This window comes from Phalacrocorax carbo, chromosome 4 (genome assembly GCF_963921805.1).
Source record: "Phalacrocorax carbo chromosome 4, bPhaCar2.1, whole genome shotgun sequence".
In the NCBI taxonomy this organism is placed as follows: Eukaryota; Metazoa; Chordata; class Aves; order Suliformes; family Phalacrocoracidae; genus Phalacrocorax; species Phalacrocorax carbo.
In genome coordinates, this window is record NC_087516.1 from 67,133,103 (window position 1) to 67,151,010 (window position 17,908).

The window sequence follows — 17,908 nt, forward strand, 5'->3', positions numbered from 1 at the left end:
AAAAAGAGAAGACAAAACTGGCCAGGTGCTTTAGGTTCCCTCACAGTGTAGTGTATTTTCAGCATGTGACTCTATTAATGATCATAAATTAAAGTACGATTGCCCATATCCATAGTTTAGAAAATCATACAATATAGTTATCCTAGGTAAAAATGTATTACAAATACAAATGTCTTAACTTTTGCAGAGACACTGTTTGTCAACACTTTTATAGTTAAAGGATTTTAGTGTTTGCAAGGCAGATTAAATTTATATTAATGACACAATCACATTTCTTCATACCAGACTCCTGTTCATCAAGTTAGTCAGCAAAATGTTCATGCTTGCTCGATACTCAAAATTTTGCACCTCGATAATTTACATCCCTGCAATGAATTAAATCTGAAATTACTTCTGAAACTTCACCAATAACCCCATTTTAATAGTTATTTTTTGGTCTACAGCTCTCCTTCTCATGAATTTGTTAGACATTTCCTGCAAATCCCCAAAATAAGATTCACTGGGAATACAATTACCAGATTTATAATTGGAAAAGCAAGCTTTAGTCTCTTTGTTGTTGTGTACTTTCTTGTTTTTAAATTTCAATGCCGTTCTTTTCTGTTATAGTCCTTCTGTTTCACGATATTTCAGAGGAGCGCAAAGGAAATTGCATTCAAAAGCTCTTCAAGGGGGTCCGACAACCTTAGCAATTCTAGCCAAGACTCAAAAGAGCTGGGTGGTGTGCAGTGCTGCCTCTCTCCAAATCATCCTTCTCTCTGTTTCCATGTTTTATGACACAATTTGCCTCCCCCACTTCATAGAATCGTAGTATGGTTTGGGTTGGAAGAGACCTTTAAAGGTCATCTAGTCCAACCCCCCTGCAATGAGCAGGGACAGCTTCAACTAGATCAATTAGTCTTGTCATTCCACCTGAACACCAGTTGCTCTCTCCCACCATTTCCATGGCACCGTATCTTTTGAAGGACTATCGGCATGTAACTTTTTAAATTGAACTAAATAAAACTTTCATTTGATCAGTATAAACTAATGACTAAAAACCTCTTCCCCTTCAAGGAGAGGAGTTGCTCTGTTCAAAAAGGCACAAACTGAAACACAGGAGGGTCTGTCTGAACATCAGGAAACACTTTTTTTACTGTGAGGATGACCAGTAACTGGCAGAGGTTGCCGAGTCTCCATCCTTTGAGATATTCAAAAGCCATCTGAACACGGTCCTGGGCAACCAGCTAAGTAGCCCTGCTTGAGCAGAGCGGACTGGACTGGACGACCTCCAGAGGCCACTTCCTACTGAAAAATATCTAGTGCATCAAGTAAGAAATATGTGTGCGCGTGCACGCATACAAAGTACGTAAAATACAAATGGAAAAATATTAATCAATCTTTAAATAGTCTATAAACATGATTTCAGGGAAATGGGGAATGAAACTTGAGGAATCTCTTCTATTCTTTTACTACAATCCTTTGGAGAAGGAACAATTAATTTTTAATCAAATAAATTAGCCACTGTGTTTATAAATTCCCCAGAAAGTTGTTTCTGTGATCACAGAGGGAGTTTTACTGTTTTCTTTGTAATAAAGACAAGAATGCAAGCACTTAAGAACACAGCTTTAGCTCAGAGCTGAGAGAGGTATGCCCAGGATCTACCTTTAAGGTAGTTCTTCCACTTTGAATTATTTTTTATTTATGCAATGCCCTGAACGACCATAGTTTTCAAAACATCCTCGTGACTAATTACAGACTAATTACTACTAGATACAGACTAATTACTACAAGTATTTCATTTAAAATAGGAAACCTCATGACGGGGTGTTTTATTGGTCACGTACCTGGACTGAAAAATTTATGGTGACTCTACAAAAAAACTTTTGTTGTTACAAAACTACCTACACAAAGTTTTATTCACATTGATAGTTTCAGGATGTTTGGAAACAACATGTATATTATGTTTTTACTATGTCCTTTTGTGGCTAATACTCCACAATGTATGTTTATGTGTGTATATATATATACACACACATATATAAAAGCGTGTGCATAAAAACAGAAAAGGGCAAGCCAAATTTTCAATGTTTGCATAACAACACTACCTGTAGCATCAAGAGCTCGCAGTCACGTACACACCAAGCAGAAGTCTAGACAGTGTTCACGTACCACTGGTAGAAACGTGTATGTTACTATAATTATACTAAAAAATATGTTTTAAGCTAATTTAAAACCCTTATCTTCAATTTTTAGGGGTGACAGGGTTGTTTTTTCATTTGATTTTTTTGCTTAACCTGTAAACTTCCAGTAATTACTGATAACTTAACTACATTTTAAAAATTTATTTCTACGCCTGATTACAGAGTAATCCTTTCCCAGTAATTTTGGCTTCTGAGGTTTGGAAACGTAGTTTTGCTACTTTGTTAATTCCTAAAGAGAATCCTTGGTAATTTTTCATAAATTCCTGTGAAGTTGGATAGGAATATCCATCAGATAATATCAGAAAGGGCATCAAAAAAGAGGGGTGTGGTAAATGTAGATACATAGTACCTTGAAATTACAGTAATTCAAAGACTGGGAAGGAAGCTTTCCTGGAAGGAAGATAACAACAGGTGCTGTCACTTCACACAGTATGTGCAGGTGTATGCAGAAACTCACCACCACAACAAAAAAATAACCTCGTGATTCAGAGACCAGCTTAGACATGAACATCTGAAGACCCATCCATGGTGTGGCATGGAAGCACATGGAGGAAATCACTCAGTGAAAATAAGTACGTTTTTGCAGTTCATGTGCTACATCAAGCTACTAAAACTCAGGGAAGAAGTTAGAGAATGAAGGCATCAAGGTCAGCTATTGCACAACAGTAAGGAAAATGCTTTCAGAAGGGAGAAACCTTTCCCTTGTCCTTATAACTTTGGGAAGTTCATTTCAATTAGACCGACACTTTTGATGATAGATAAATAGATTGATAGAGAGATATTACATGAGGTCTTGACTTCAGTGACGCACAAGCCCTCCAGGTCTATTTCACAGAGAGCTAAATCTCTATTGCCATCAGCAGCAGATTTAATGATCACAGAAGGAATTAATCACATCACACACTGCCTCATTCTTTTTAGTGCACAAGCTGGACACCATATTAAGAGCCTATTTTCACCTTCTAGGTTTTTATTAATGAAATATATCAGTAAGTGGATATCACCTGCTTCATTAGTGGTTGTAAGAACATCTACTCATCAGCAAAGACTTCAAAAAAACCTATACAGTATTTACATCCTTTGCATGCCATGAACTCTTTCTTCATCAGTTACTAAAAACTTAATTTTTATCACTTGAATAAGTTGCTTACAAAGTCTGTAAAGATGAAACATTTTCTTTTACCCTAAACACCCAAGTCAGAGAGAGGCAACGCCTACCAGAGGTCCTGTAGCACTCTGAGTGATCCTAACTTCTTTCTGTTGAGATGTCCAGGAAAGACTAGCTATAGCATAATCAACATAAAATAGGGAGATGTCAGCTAAACACTACTGTGATGATAAAGCTATCAAAATATAGTCCTCATGAATGTCCTAGTCCTTAATAAAGACAATGATCTCTAAGAAAAGCACCATGATCAATTCCTGCTTCTTCACCCATATACCACAGTACTGCAAAGCCACTTCTCTTCCGCTGAAGGACGAAGCAGATGTTCTACTGAGTCGAAAGCCCTGGAGGTACCCATAGGGAGGTAACTGACCTGAGTGAATTGTACTGTCATATAAGGCTGCCAAAGCATGAGACAACCGTATTCATCCTGCAGTACAGGAGAAGCAGGAGTATGTTTACATCAATTGTATCTGTGTCCATTAAAAATTACAAAAATCCACTTGGAGGGATGGGTGGAGAAGCAGCCTGACTCAGCAGTGGCATGAAGTAGAACAACACATCCTTTGAAGATGTACATTGCAAAACACCATGGCATAGTCTACATAAATTATACCACATGTAACTGGAGTTCATTCAACTTTTTTTTTTTTCTTCAGATTAACACCACAGAATTTTATCAATGGCAGAGAACACACATATGAGAACACATATAGGTGTGTATATTCCTATTTAAAAACACCAAACCTGCATGTATTTTCTTTTTTTTTTGTTGATGTTTTTTGTTTTGTGTTTTCTTACCTTCTACGGCTCTCTTGAAGAAAACTTTACAGCTGCCACATGTAACCACCCCATAATGACATCCAGATGCCTCATCTCCGCACACCAAACACACTTTGGAAGGCCTTGATGATCCAGTTGATACACTTCTCAATGAAGAGCTGGAGTAAAAAAACCAAACCAAAACAGCTATGAATATTTCAAATCACATCGGCCATAATGCAAAGTTCAATTAAGAATTTATAACAGGTATATTGCTCAAGGCACCTAACAATTAGGAAACCACAACTCTTTCTGGCAGTGCCAGGCTGAATACATGAATTGGTTTAATTAGTAAGTGCAATGTTTTTATTGTCTGTTTTAAAACACCCATAATATATCAATGTTAATGTGAGAAGTTACCACAAGGGCAGCGGAATTTATTGGTAGCAGATGATTAAAACTGAAAATAAACAACAAACAAATAAACCACTCTGGCAGCATCTTGATAGCTATAAATTTTCTTTTTGTTTGTTTCAAGCCTTTGCAGCTGAGGAATACCTGTAACAAAACCGCTAAGATGGTTATGAAGTAGCACAGCAAAGTGGTTTGCACTCTCCTGTCCACATTCCTGCTTACCACTACAGTGATCCTTGAGCCTACATCTAATATTTCTGTAATTTAACAGATTACTCCCAAAGTAGTTTTGAAGCCTTTTTACATTCTGCAGGTGCAGAAGACCCTTCCATATGGCTATAGGTGCCAGAAAAGCAGCACCAGAGGTTGAGAAACCATCCCGAAGTTTTGTAGATCAATGCATCTTGCAAACCCAGCTTCAACCATCTACCACCTTAAAAGACAGGGCATTCCTGTTGTTGAGGCTTTTCAAACAATGACTCTCCAAAGGTATCTTCAGGAAGTATTTTTTCCACTGGCAACTCTAAAAGCGCTTTTCATAAACAAGTCACATTTCATGACGCAGTGAGCCTCCTCCCTCCTTTCTTCCCCGGGAACTGGAAATGCCACCCTAATGTAATCGGCAGTGAGAAACATGCCAGATACTTAAGGAGATGAAGGCTTTGGATCCTGCCCATGCCTCTGGAGAGCTGCAGAGAGACCTTCCTTCCACACAGCCTCTCTTCTCCAGGTAAACGTGACCTCTTGCATTTCTTCACACGTTATTTCTCTGAATGCTGCCAAACAACTACCAAAACAACCCTAGAAGACTTTACACTGGTGGTGAAATAATCTGATAGTTCAAACTGCAGGTCACAGGCTGTTTGTTGGTCAGTCATTGGGAAATGAAGTTCACGGGTAGTCTTAAATTCAAATATAAGATAACCAGCTTGCTTAAGAAATTTCAAGAATGTACCCTTTGCCTTGATTTTCTGTCTTCCTTTAAAGAGGTATACAGAAGTCAAGTGATTTATCCAGGGGCACAGCACTCTCACAGTTTAACCCCAGCCAGCAACCAAGCATTTCACAGCTGCTTGCTCACTCTCCCCTGGTGGGATGGGGAAGAGAATCGGAAGACTAAAAGTGAGAAAATTCGTGGATTGAGATAAGCACAGTTTAATAATTGAAGTAAAATATTAATAATAGTAATAATAGTCATATACAAAGCAAGTGATGCACAATACAATTGCTCACCACCTGCTGACCAATGCCCAGCCAGTCCCCGAGCAGCCATCACTGCCCCCTGGCCAACTCCCTGCAGCTTATATACTGAGCATGATGCCATATGGTATAGGATATCCCCTTAGCCAGTTGGGGTCAGCTGTCCCGGCTGTGGTCCCTCCCAGCTTCTTGTGCGCCTGGCAGAGCAAGGGAAGCTGAAGAAGTCCTTGACTAGTATAAGCACTACTTAGCAACAACTAAAACATCAGGGTGTTATCAACAATATTCTCATACTAAATCCAAACCACAGCACTGTACCAGCTGCTAGGAGGAAAACTAACTTTATCCCAGCCACAACCAGGATGAGCATGCATGTTACTCCATCCAGATCAAGGACCACAACTCTCCTGGCCTGCAGCTTTACTGCAACATCAAATCTAAATGTCTTTTTAAATGACAGCATTCAGGTGCTATTCAAAATGTTCCACATAGTATTCCTGCTCTTGTCTGCTCGCTAGTCTGTTAGATTTACTAGTTTTAGTCCTTGTGCTATTTATACTTTCATTACATAACATCACACTACTTGATAATTGCTAGGTGATGGCATTAGCTCATCTGTTAGAGAGACAAAGGAAAGCCTCACCAAATCTATGTTAAGATAAGTTCTGTGTGCTCAAGTCACAGTCATACCTATGCACACTGCATTAATCTACCCCTAAGGAAAGGGCAGATCCTTCTTCAGGATTTGCCAAGACTGTGCTGGTATTCAGCTCTGCATTTGGATTTGTTTAGGCAACAAACGGGACTTTCTCCCTCTAGCACATTTCATCCTGCATAAAAACCATTAAGCCTCTTATTAACCAGAATTCTTCAAAAGGTGTCTGCTTTCTAGAGAAAATGCCAATAACCTGGAAAATTAACTCCTTGAATTTTCTTTTCTTTCTTTTTCATTACAAACAGAAGTATTTTGTCTGAGAAGGGAAACATTTCAATTCTGACATACAATCAAAATGTCTTGGGGCATTTGTAATTTTGATACTGCATGTTCCAATTTCTTCGTAAGACTAGCAAAAATTCTCTTAGTCTTTTCTACCCTGAAAGAGGTCAACGTTTGGAGGTTGTTTTTTTAATACCTAAAAAAGGTAATTCTGTTAGAGAGTTCTTCCTGTGGAGAAATGGAGGTTTCCAGGGTATCACAGCCCTGTGCACTTTTATTTATTTTTATATATATACACTCTCTCTCCCTCTCTCCAAACTGTGTACATATAAGTACATATTATTTTCAGTTGAAAATAAATTGTCATGTAGGATTTGCAGAAGGTGGGAGAGCGTTTTTTTAAGATACAAGCTACCCTGTAAAATTTCACTTACACAGAATTATTGGGTAAAAAAAGCCAGTAAAGACACACTGAGACACCAGCTGACCCACCACTATTATTAAATGCCTCACTAAGACATAATCCATAGCATATTTTATACAGTGCTTCTCTAAACAAAGGGCTTGAATATGGTTGAAATGTGAAGGTACAGCTTGAATGTGTTGCACGTATTCAACTACTCAGCCACAGCATCACAGATGGAAACTTAACATTCTGGAATAAAATTCAATTAAGTCCTATACAATCTTTTAATCAGTTTAAAAGTGGAATAGGTTAAAACACAAACGAGGTATTTTTATTCTTACTAGGAATAATTCTCAAATACTCCATTGCAAAAAAACCTTGATTCTTAAATCTTCTCCAACTTGTGCCAGTCCTAGCTATGATTGTCTTCTGATGCAAAGTGTTTGGCTTGTTTTTAAAATCTCTTATGTTCTCTTTCACCCATGCCACACCGAAGTATTTGCCAATTCAAAATGCTGGTATATTAGCTCATAAAAAGCTAAAGTGGTGTTTGTACATACCTCCAAATAATAAATGGCTGACTCGAAAAAACATGCTCAAATCATACTGCTAAACATCAGATTAAGTCATTCTCTCCATGGAAGTTTTTCTTTCTCAACCAGGCACACATGGAGGATTACACCTTTTCCTCCTGAATCTCTCTTACGTTCAGATTGTCACTCCTTTCTTAGTGACTTGACCATGGAGAACAAGATCTGCATCAAACTACCTCTCTGCCCTCATTTCAAGGCCAGATATCTGATGTTTATGACACAGAAACACACTTTATTTATTAATCGCTTTTATTAAACTAATTATTTAATTAATTGACATAGCTCTATATCCTATGATATGTACAGGGAGAAACTCTACGCTAAAAAAGACACCACTTTGAAAGTGCTTCTCATGCATGCTGCAAGTTAAATATTTCCCTTTTCATTATTTCCCACAGAAATATGCCATACATTTCTATCAAGTAATCCTAATGTACAGTGGCATGTGGGAAAAGTTACAGACACGTAACACTTAATAGCAAAAAACCAAATGTTAAATTCAGTTGATTATAACAGATACACATTACTTCAATTTTAGTTCTTTTTCTGGAGCTCAGTTTGACTTTTTTGCTCCAGATGAGAAGTTCAGTTACAATAATCCAGATTATTTAGGTAATACGTCGCTCTCGCTTTTGAAAAATACAAGAGTTGGTCCAAATAAGAACAGATACCATTAAAAAAAAAAAAAAAAAAAGAGATCAGGAACTTTATAATTGACCCCCTGGACAGCCATTAGCCTACTGCCAAATATCCATCTGAATGACATGCTAAACCTAATGACATCTGTGGGCCACAGCAGGATTGAGTCTTAAACTTTAGACCAAATGAAAACACTGTGTTTACACATCCAAATTAGAGCCTAAAAACTATTGCTCTGATATTTAACCTTTTTTTTGTTTTGTTTTGTTTTAAGCTTTCACACAATGGACTATTGTTGACCGAGAAAATTTCTTGAGGACAGGAACCTACTCTCCATATAAACTTCTAACTGAAAACACAAGAAATATGAAATAGTGTCACAGAGCTGGCTACTCACCACTGCTTTCAGAAGACAGTGGTTTCCATATGTTGATTAGGTGTCATTACTTTCACACCTCTCATTATTTCCGGGGGGGGAGGGGGGGGGAAGGCAAACACACACACAAACACGCTCTGTAGGATTCAAATACAGGAGATCTAACAAAGCATACATATTTTATCACAATGCTTTTACAGCCAAGGGCAGCATGGAGCAGTTTAACAATGCCAAACATATCTTCTAAACGATTTGTGAAATGGTTGCTTCGATGACTCCACTAACATTTGTCACGTTGTAGGGTATGTGATTAGGAATAAGCCTGATTTATTATCCTCACTAGTGCAAATGGTGGCAGTTAAATGCTGACCTTGACTAGCCATTGCCATCAAGCTCATTTGTGTCTCTGAAAGTTAGCTTTAGTAATAGTTATATGGAGAATTAATTAGAAAGAACAGATTTTTTAAAAGAAGAGTCAATAAACCCACAGATAATCCAGCATTTTAAAAGCTGATTATATAGGTTATTATGCTTTTCAAACCAGATGTCATACAGGAGCACAGTTTAAACAAACAATGCCTCTCTGATAATAAAATGAAGCACTCCAATGAAGCATAAGCCACAATATGAATCCCAAACTCATTTGTTCCAAGCACTTTTATTATTATGAGATCTAGATGAGTCTTTTTTAATTCTATGTCATTGACTCTTCTTTTTCATACAGAATTTTTCTGGTAGTAAAACAAACAGAAGGAACCTGGGTACACCTCAATAAGTAAAGTTATGAGAAAACAAAGATAAAAAGAAGTTGAGATCAGCATCATATTTTCACCAAAAGAAAAAAAAAAAACCCTTAAGAGGAAGAATACTCTGAAGATTCAAGATGCAGAGACTGCCAGCACCTTCCTTCTACCCTCTCATCTCATTTCTGAAGGGGTGTACCTTCCAGGGAGAGTCTTCATCTACTGGGGACTGGCACACGAAAACACGATAGTTAACTTTACACACACACAGATACTGAAACTAACCTTCCTGTGGCCCAAAACAAGAACTGGGTATTTCAATGGTATTTCACAACCATGACGTGGACAGTCTGGCTGGGCATGGAGTCCAGAGCTTGGCCCACCTTTCACACCCAAGGAAGGGTTGCCCAAGAGCTCCCGGCACTGCCGAACCGGTCATGCCACTGCAGCAGCACCCCCACCCTGACCAACCTCAATGCATCAGGCCAGCCACTGCCACCCAAGGGAGACAAGAAACTCCCACACTGAATGACAACACAACTCCTCGCAACCTGGCACTAAAATTAAGAGACTGATTACAAGTATATGCTACCCTGGAAATATACTCTCTTCATGCTCCAAATAGACCCCTGAATTATTTCTGGTTTCCACAGCTAATGTTACATCCCTAAGTGCTTCCTTTTTCTGGTCACTTCTCTAGCAGCTCTCCTAGTATCTTCCTTTAACTCTTCATTTACTCAGCCATCACAGTACACAGCATAACCATCTCCTCTTCACATTGCCTCCACCACTTTTGTGCATGTTCACAAAGAAACAATAATTTCACTGCCCAAGATAACTCTATTAGTTATTTTGAAAATGTCATAATGCTCAAGGAGGGGTCAACAGATTATTTGACCACTACGCAATGATGCTGGTCACAACCTCCACCAGCTGCACGTATCACCTCCCAGATTTGCCTCCACAATGATAGTTTTAATTGTCAATACTAAGGTTTGACCAGTACCAGTTTTGCCCTGTGCAGTCCAAATTTTTAAAAAAGTTTCACTGCACAAAGGCACCCTGGCTCTTTCCTCTAACTACTTGCATAAAGCAGATTAGCAGACTGGAAAATGGTATTTCTTAAATGTCAGACTATATAAACCAATCTTCTTGTCAGCAGACCAAGAAAGCATAGAGAAGTGAAAAGGTGCAGAGATGAAATGATCAGATTTTCAGAGGAGAAGGCAGTCACATGGGACCTCATGAACGCTCAGCTAAGGAAGGACTGTGAAAACCAAACTACCCCTGAGCCTCAGCAGCAACACTCCTGCATGCATGCAGAGCAACATTTACCCTCTGATGTTTGGCAGACAGGCATACAAATTGCTAAATAACCTAGCTGCAAATTCTGCTGGCTGAGTTTTAGGGCATTATCCTGCTCCTATGGAGATGAAGACAGACATTACAGAAATGGTTAGGTTTCCTTGGATAAAACAGTAGGACTTTTATGGCCACTACCAACTCTTAGACCTGCAGCCTTAAAAAAATAAGGCAAAGATTTTTGCTTTAAAGACTAAACCTTAAAAAAAAAGAAAAGAACAAAAACTTTAAGACTCAGAAATCTTGAACAAGGTCTAAATATTTTAGGAAAGGTAACTGTATTTCAGTGCATACTATGGATGACAGACGCAATGCATGCTTACTCTGACATCCGGAGTCCTGTATCAGTCCACAAGTAATATAAGTGGTTAGGGAAAGAATGAATTTTCTTCTTTGTGTATTCTCTTCACTTTTTCAATGTGAAATAATCAGGAAGTTCAATTAAGGAAGAAAAATGACCCAGAAAATAGTATCTTCTTGTGCTATAAATCAATATTTTTGAAACATCCCAAACGTCAGGATCCTGAAGCTCTTGCTTGTACTACCACTTATTCATTTTTGTTTGTTTAGTTTCAGCTAATGATGAAGAACTCATGCAATCTACTATTACTCACTGTAATTTTTAAAAATTGGACCAGTATCTCACCAAAACAAACTTATTTTGCCACCTATGACTTTAAGCACAGAAGTATTCTAATCCAAGACAGAAAACTTTCAATTGTTTGAACTTCAAACACTACAACCCTAATACAAAATTAATCCGGTATTTATACTTTTTTTTTTTTTCTCTTAAGAAATGCTTAGTACAATGAAGCATGCAGGAATCAGAGTGGAAAGCACATTCAGTTAAGAGAAAGCAAACTGTGAAATCAGATGGTTTCTTTCCTCAGCAGCTCCAGCTTTCATATTAAGTTACTTTATTTAGCAACGCCTAAGGGTCTTATATCACACTTTCATACCTGGATCTTAATTATGGTAACAAGCAAACTCTGATGTGCACTGATAACAGAAAAAGCTCCACCCTTACTCCCAAGCCTCCCCAAATCTAAAGAGATTCACTCAGAATTTCAAAAAAGCATTTAAATTGCAGTGTTTATTCTGCAAATAGAAGCTGATGGGTTCTCCTGTGCTGTAGTCACCAGTGAACAGGTTCCTGTATTTAGTTTAACCTTAAGGCATATGTTGATTTTACAAAATGAAGCAAGTGTACTAAGCTCCTTCAATTTCCATTTACCTTAGTGGATGCTGACAGGACCCAGCATTTTACTCAATCCAGCAGTAAGCCTTGACTTTTCCTTGACCTTCTCTACTGAAATTTTTTGGTAGCAACTATAGTTGGTTATCCAAATTTTACCACAAAATAATCTGTCAGCTACAGAAAAATATAAACTTAAGCATAAACAAACGTGTGTTCTCATGGACTGAAACTGAGGAGCACTTATCTCCTAGGGAAATAAACCTACTTTTTACCCACTGATTTAGTGATCAGAGAAGTATAATGTCCTCCTATTATTCTTCTGCAATGCACTTTTCTCCTTTAACTACTGTCACAATGTACCAAGATCCATCTGCCCCAGGGAAATAAAATTTACTTGTTCTGCAGTTTTTTTAGTACATAAATATAGTTATCTATTGAAATGGAATGGCTAACCTTGACAGGGAGTTTCCTATTGGGAGAAAACCTCCAACTTCGGAAGCCAGAGAACAACAGTAATGTTCACAGTGCATTTGCTCTAACTTCTCATATTTGGTCCACTTATAGAATTAGTGCAGTTTAAATGCATGCAATGTTGGTATTTGTGCTGCTGATTATAAATTGCTATGTATTGTATAGCAAGATAAGGCAGGAACAGTTTATCTGGAAAATGATCTAGTTAATTATTGAAAGTCTGGGGGGGGGGCGGGGCAGGGAGTTTAACTCTTTCTTTTCCTGCACCTGCTTACCTGCCATGACTAAAAGGAAAGAGACACATCTTTGAAAATCCCAATTTTCATAGCACCATCCCATCTTCCGCCACTGAAAAATATGTAAACTAATTATGCATCTTAATCACTCTCATACGAGAGCATAGTAGTGTTTACTCAGTGAGCCTCTGCTGCCTTCTTGGTCAGCAATATTTAAAAACTGCATAAAATGCAGCGATTCAAGTGAAGCTCACCTGCTCATGGGGGCACCACTGGGAAGTCATTATCATGAGGAACTGCTGGCTAGTCAAGACTGCATGACTCTTCTGCTCTCCTATTGAGGAATTCTCAGACAAAAATTAAACAAGCAGGGAAGAAGGAAAAATATACATAGAAGCCAAATGCAGGGAGGTGCTACCAGTAATAAGAACATCTCTTTAAAAAGCATCCTCTTTTCAAATAAAGGTTTTTCCAAGATCCTCCCTCAGAGTCTAAACAAGCAACTCCTAAAATACCTGCCCTTGCTTGAAAGCTTTATTTTATGAAACCCTTATTACAGCAACCTGAAATGACATTGATGACCAGAATATTGACCATTTTCACCCCTAAGAAATATCACTCTGTTGCAGAGACAAAAATCTACCTGGTATGTCCCACAAGGGCTTGGCCCCTGTGGTGTGTTGACCCTGGTTAGATATCAGGTTTCCACCAAAGCCGCTTTATCACTCCCCCTCCTCAGCTGGACAGGGGAGAGAAAAATTTAATGAAAGGCTCATGGGTCGAGATAAGGACAGGGAGAGATCACTCACCAATTACCGTCACAGGCAGAACAGACTTGACTTGGGGAAATTAGTTTAATTTATTACCTATCAAATCGGAGTAATGTAATGAGAAAATAAAAACTACATCTTAAAACACCTTCCTCCCACCCCTCCCTTCTTCCCAGGCTTAACTCCACTCCTGAAATCTCTAACTCCTCACCCTGCGCAGCGCAGGGAGACAGGGAACAGGGGTTGCGGCCAGTTCATCATGTTTCTGCCACTCCTTCCTCCTCATGGGGAGGACTCCTCACACTCTTCCCCTGCTCCAGTGTGGGGTCCCTTTCATGGGAGACACTCCTCCACAAACTGTTCCAGCGTGGGTCCCTTCCATGGGGTGCAGTCCTTCAGGAACAGACTGCTCCAGCGTTGGGTCTCCCCATGAGATCACAAGTCCTTCCAGCAAACCTGCTCCAGCATGGGCTCCTCTCTCCACAGGGCCACAGGCCCTGCCAGGAGGCTGCTCCAGCATGGGCTTCCCATGGGGTCACAGCCTCCTTTGGGCATCTACTGGTTCTGGCATGGGGTCCTCCATGTGCTGCACGTGGATATCTGCTCCACTACTAACCTCCATAGGCTGCAGGGGGACAGCCTGCCTCACCAGGGTCTTTGCCATGGGCTGCAGGGGAGTCTCTGCTCTGGCACCTGGAGCACCTCCTCCCCCTCCTTCTTCAGTGACCCTGGTGTCTGCAGGGTTGTTCCTCTCATTCTCACTCCTCTCTCTGGCTGTCTCCTCCCCCCCTTCTTAACTGTGTTACCCCAGAGGCACTACCACCGTTGCTGATGGGCTCGGCCTTGGCCAGTGGTGGGTCTATCTTGGAGCTGGCTGGCACTGGCTTTATCAGACATGGGGGAAAGCTTCTAGCAGCTTCTCACAGAAGCCACCCCTGTAGCCCCCCCAGTACCAAAATCTTGCCACACAAACCTGATATAGCCCCATAAGTCCTAAAAGAATACATATCAAAAATATTAGTTTAACAGAAGCAGCTTGGTCAAGTCATACGTACTTGCCTATTACAAACTATTTGCTTTATCTTCTGAGTGTATGATATGCTTACAGAGAAAGCCACCACACCATTAATGCTGTGACCACACAACAGAAGTTTACAAGAGTTACATAATCAAATTTCAAAAAAAATTTAATATTTCATAATAGCAAAAAGTAAACTGAACTGCCATACCCAGTCTACTGGGGATTAAAATACCACAATAGAAAAACTTCCAGAGCAACCATGAAACCATAGGGAAAAAATGCACCAAAGCACAAAAAAAAGGTTACCATGGGAACAAAGGCTATTTTCCAACTTGTCAAATAAAAGCCCCAGTATGGCAGACCTTTACTCATAAGAGCAATCCCACAGGCTTTGAAAGGCAACATGTATAATTATTGCTTGAGCCAGAAGAATCTAATGGGGGTATAAAAGGGGTGGGGGGGAAGCTGCCCTTTCGACTCTCTTGTGGGTCCCACATCCGACAAGACAAAATTAGTATGGAGCACATTAGTATGAAAGCATATTAGCATTACTGTACCAGTGTATGCTCTATTATAATTCCACACAGGAACAGAAAATAGAAGTAGGAAAATCTGCACACTAGTCTAAACTTCATAAACAAGGTGTATGGAAAAACGAAAGGCAACAGACAGCTCACAAGATTATTTAGTATGAGTTACCGACGTAGAACTGAGTAATAAGATTCAAGCCCATAAGTATCAGGGAAATTCCTGACATGAACAGACTTAAATATCTTGCAATGTGCAGCGAGTTCTGTGTTCATCTGTAAACGGAAGGCTGGAAAAAAGAAATATTCTGCTGAAGATTATTTTACAAATCAAAAGGCAATAATAATCCCTAATAAGGTTAGGCACCGTGCTTTACGTTTTACTGGAAGTTTCCAGCCTGGCACTTCTTTCAGATGATACAGTAAAAGCCGAACTCCAACTTTACCACCACCTCTGATTAACAGATATTCTAAAAGGCAAATAGTCACATTATTTTGAAATATCTTCTGTGACTTCTAAAAACATTATTTGAAATAATGAAGGCTTCATTTTAACTAACATACATCCATTTTAAGAAATTCAAGCTGCTCATGGTGTTTTAATGCATACAATTATTACTTGATACAAGAAAAAAGACGACTCTTGCAGCTCTAGGTTGGGGAACTACACAGGCATTAGGATAGTTTGTAGATTTGTCTTTCCACCTTCCTGGACCCACAGCCCCAGTAAAACATCTTCCTAAAATCAGAAGGTAGAAAAGCCAGGGTGACTTCTACTTCTATCTGCTTTACCATTCCCCTCTTGTCACCTTCATGGGCTTTTGCTACCTTTTGACAGTGTAATAAAAAGATAGTCCTAATGTTTGAGGAACATGCAATGGTTACAGTGAGCAGAATATGCCTGCATTGAGTAGGTAATACAGGGCAAACGGATGCAGAGTTCACACCTGTCAGTTTCTAGAAGGAGAAAAAGCAAAAAAGGAAAAACAGGATAGGAACAGGTATTCAGGCAGACCTTCATGTGGCCTATTTCTACAAGTGGTAAAGCTGGCCCTCATGCAACAATCCCTCATTTTTCTGACTGTGGCCTCTTTTCTTGGCCAATTACATGTCCAGTGGCTTTTGCCTGTGCCTGTCTGCAAACGTCATCTAGCCTAGGACTCGCTTCCCTGTCTCTCTGACTCTTAGGAAGCTTACCAACAGTTTGAAATTGGATGTCCTCCAACACATGAGCAAGTTCTCCAGCCATCACTTCTTCAAATGACGTATCTAATATAAAGGTGCCACTCTAAGGCTGGGGAAGCAGAGTTGATGCTTTGTTAGCACAAAACGAAACCCAAACCCATCGCATACTGGGCTTTAAGTTCTAGGTGTGCAATCCCACGTATAACCTGGTTTTCAAATATAACCCATACATTACATTTCTTCACCAGCACACTGTGAAGTTCCTCTGTTAAACTGTTCTCTATAGGCCAGCTGCCCACAGAGGACTCTCTCATATTTTTACAGAGAATTCACCAACCAAGGTGAAATAAGAGAAACACCCCCATTTTCTCTTTGGTGCAAACAAGTAGCTATTCAACCCTCCTCCTGCCTTATCTTCAGGAGGCAAACATCTATCCTGCACACCTCTAGCAAGTATGTGAGTAACTCCTTGGTCTAAAATGACTTGCTGCTGCTAAAGGGCTCTGTGGTACCTTCTCATAAAATCATGGAGAGAAAAATCAAAGGTTTGAAGGTATTCTGAACCCAGCCCAACCTGTGAATTTTGTCACAGGTGAAACAGTCTTTTCAGGCTTTATATCTGCTTGTAAAAACTGATTAGCACGGGAGACAGCAAGTAGCAGCCCCAGTTCAGAGAAGGACATCACCTCCCACTTGTCCTACCTTCTGCTACACAAAATGACAATTATTATTTTATATTTACACCAAGGTAAAGTACAGTCACTCCTGGTGGTGGTGATATTGTTGATTACCACATTTATTTCTGCACTTCAAGTCCCTCTGTTTTCCCTTACCTGTAGTTTATGTGGAGGATCAGGCGGTATGGGCCAAAAGAAGGACGCATGAATGAGTATCCAACAGCCCTATTTCTAATCCTAATATTGTAGAAGGAATGCATATATTCTTTCCATCCTCCTTCTTAACTTAGAAAGCTACATAAGTTGAACAATTTGCAGGGGGAAGGAAGATGTGAGCCACTCATCTTTGTAGAGCCTTCCCCTCTTCATTTTCTCTCTTGCAAGAGAGCTTGTTTTGACATGGACACATAGAAAAAGATGCTTTGAACTAATGATCACCATCAGCGGTTAGAAAGACACTGCATACTTGCATCCAGAACAGCAATTAGGAAGACAGTATTGCTATTGCATTTGATCTCATACTCCAGCATGTACACAACCTGCATGTGTGCAAACACACCAACTGCACCCATGCTTATTACTGCAAATTAGTGATTCGCAATTTTTCATTTCACATACCCCTTGGATTTGGATAGACTTATACCTCTTTTAGACAAGGGGAGATCATGACAGGGGAACAGTTTAGGTCATAAAACAAAATGGCATAGAGCAGAAATGCAGTCATTCAAGGCTCGCCACGAAAGTGAAGACTCTTGAGCAGAAGTACTACCGAACACTGGAAGATACAGGTTTTAGTAACTAGATGCACAGTTAACAATCAAGAATCCCTTTTAAAATCAACAATAATTACATAATAGGAAATCTCTGCTCCCATTAACTAAATAAAAATTCTATTGATAGCTGTAGAAGTACAAGCTAAAATTAATTGCATGTGTATTTTTAAAATATTCCAAACCCCAAGTCCTTTCAACTCCTCTTTCCCGATTTTCACAGCAAGTATAACCGCTGACATGTAATACAGTTATACTGTATTAAATAACTATAGA

General features: G+C 39.4%; 1 protein-coding gene across 6 annotated transcripts in view; it reads right to left on the reverse strand.

Annotated features, from left to right (window-relative positions):
- NR3C2 (nuclear receptor subfamily 3 group C member 2) overlaps window positions 1–17,908 on the reverse strand; it is a 215,816-nt gene that overhangs the window by 90,818 nt on the left and 107,090 nt on the right. For 5 of the 6 annotated variants that reach the window (XM_064450307.1, XM_064450306.1, XM_064450304.1 and 2 more), the window contains one exon: window positions 4,147–4,286. In XM_064450307.1, the coding sequence (XP_064306377.1) occupies window positions 4,147–4,286 (140 nt within the window). Of the gene's footprint in view, window positions 1–4,146; window positions 4,287–12,428; window positions 12,584–17,908 lie in introns of those variants that run through there. The other variant, XM_064450309.1, reaches the window with a different exon arrangement.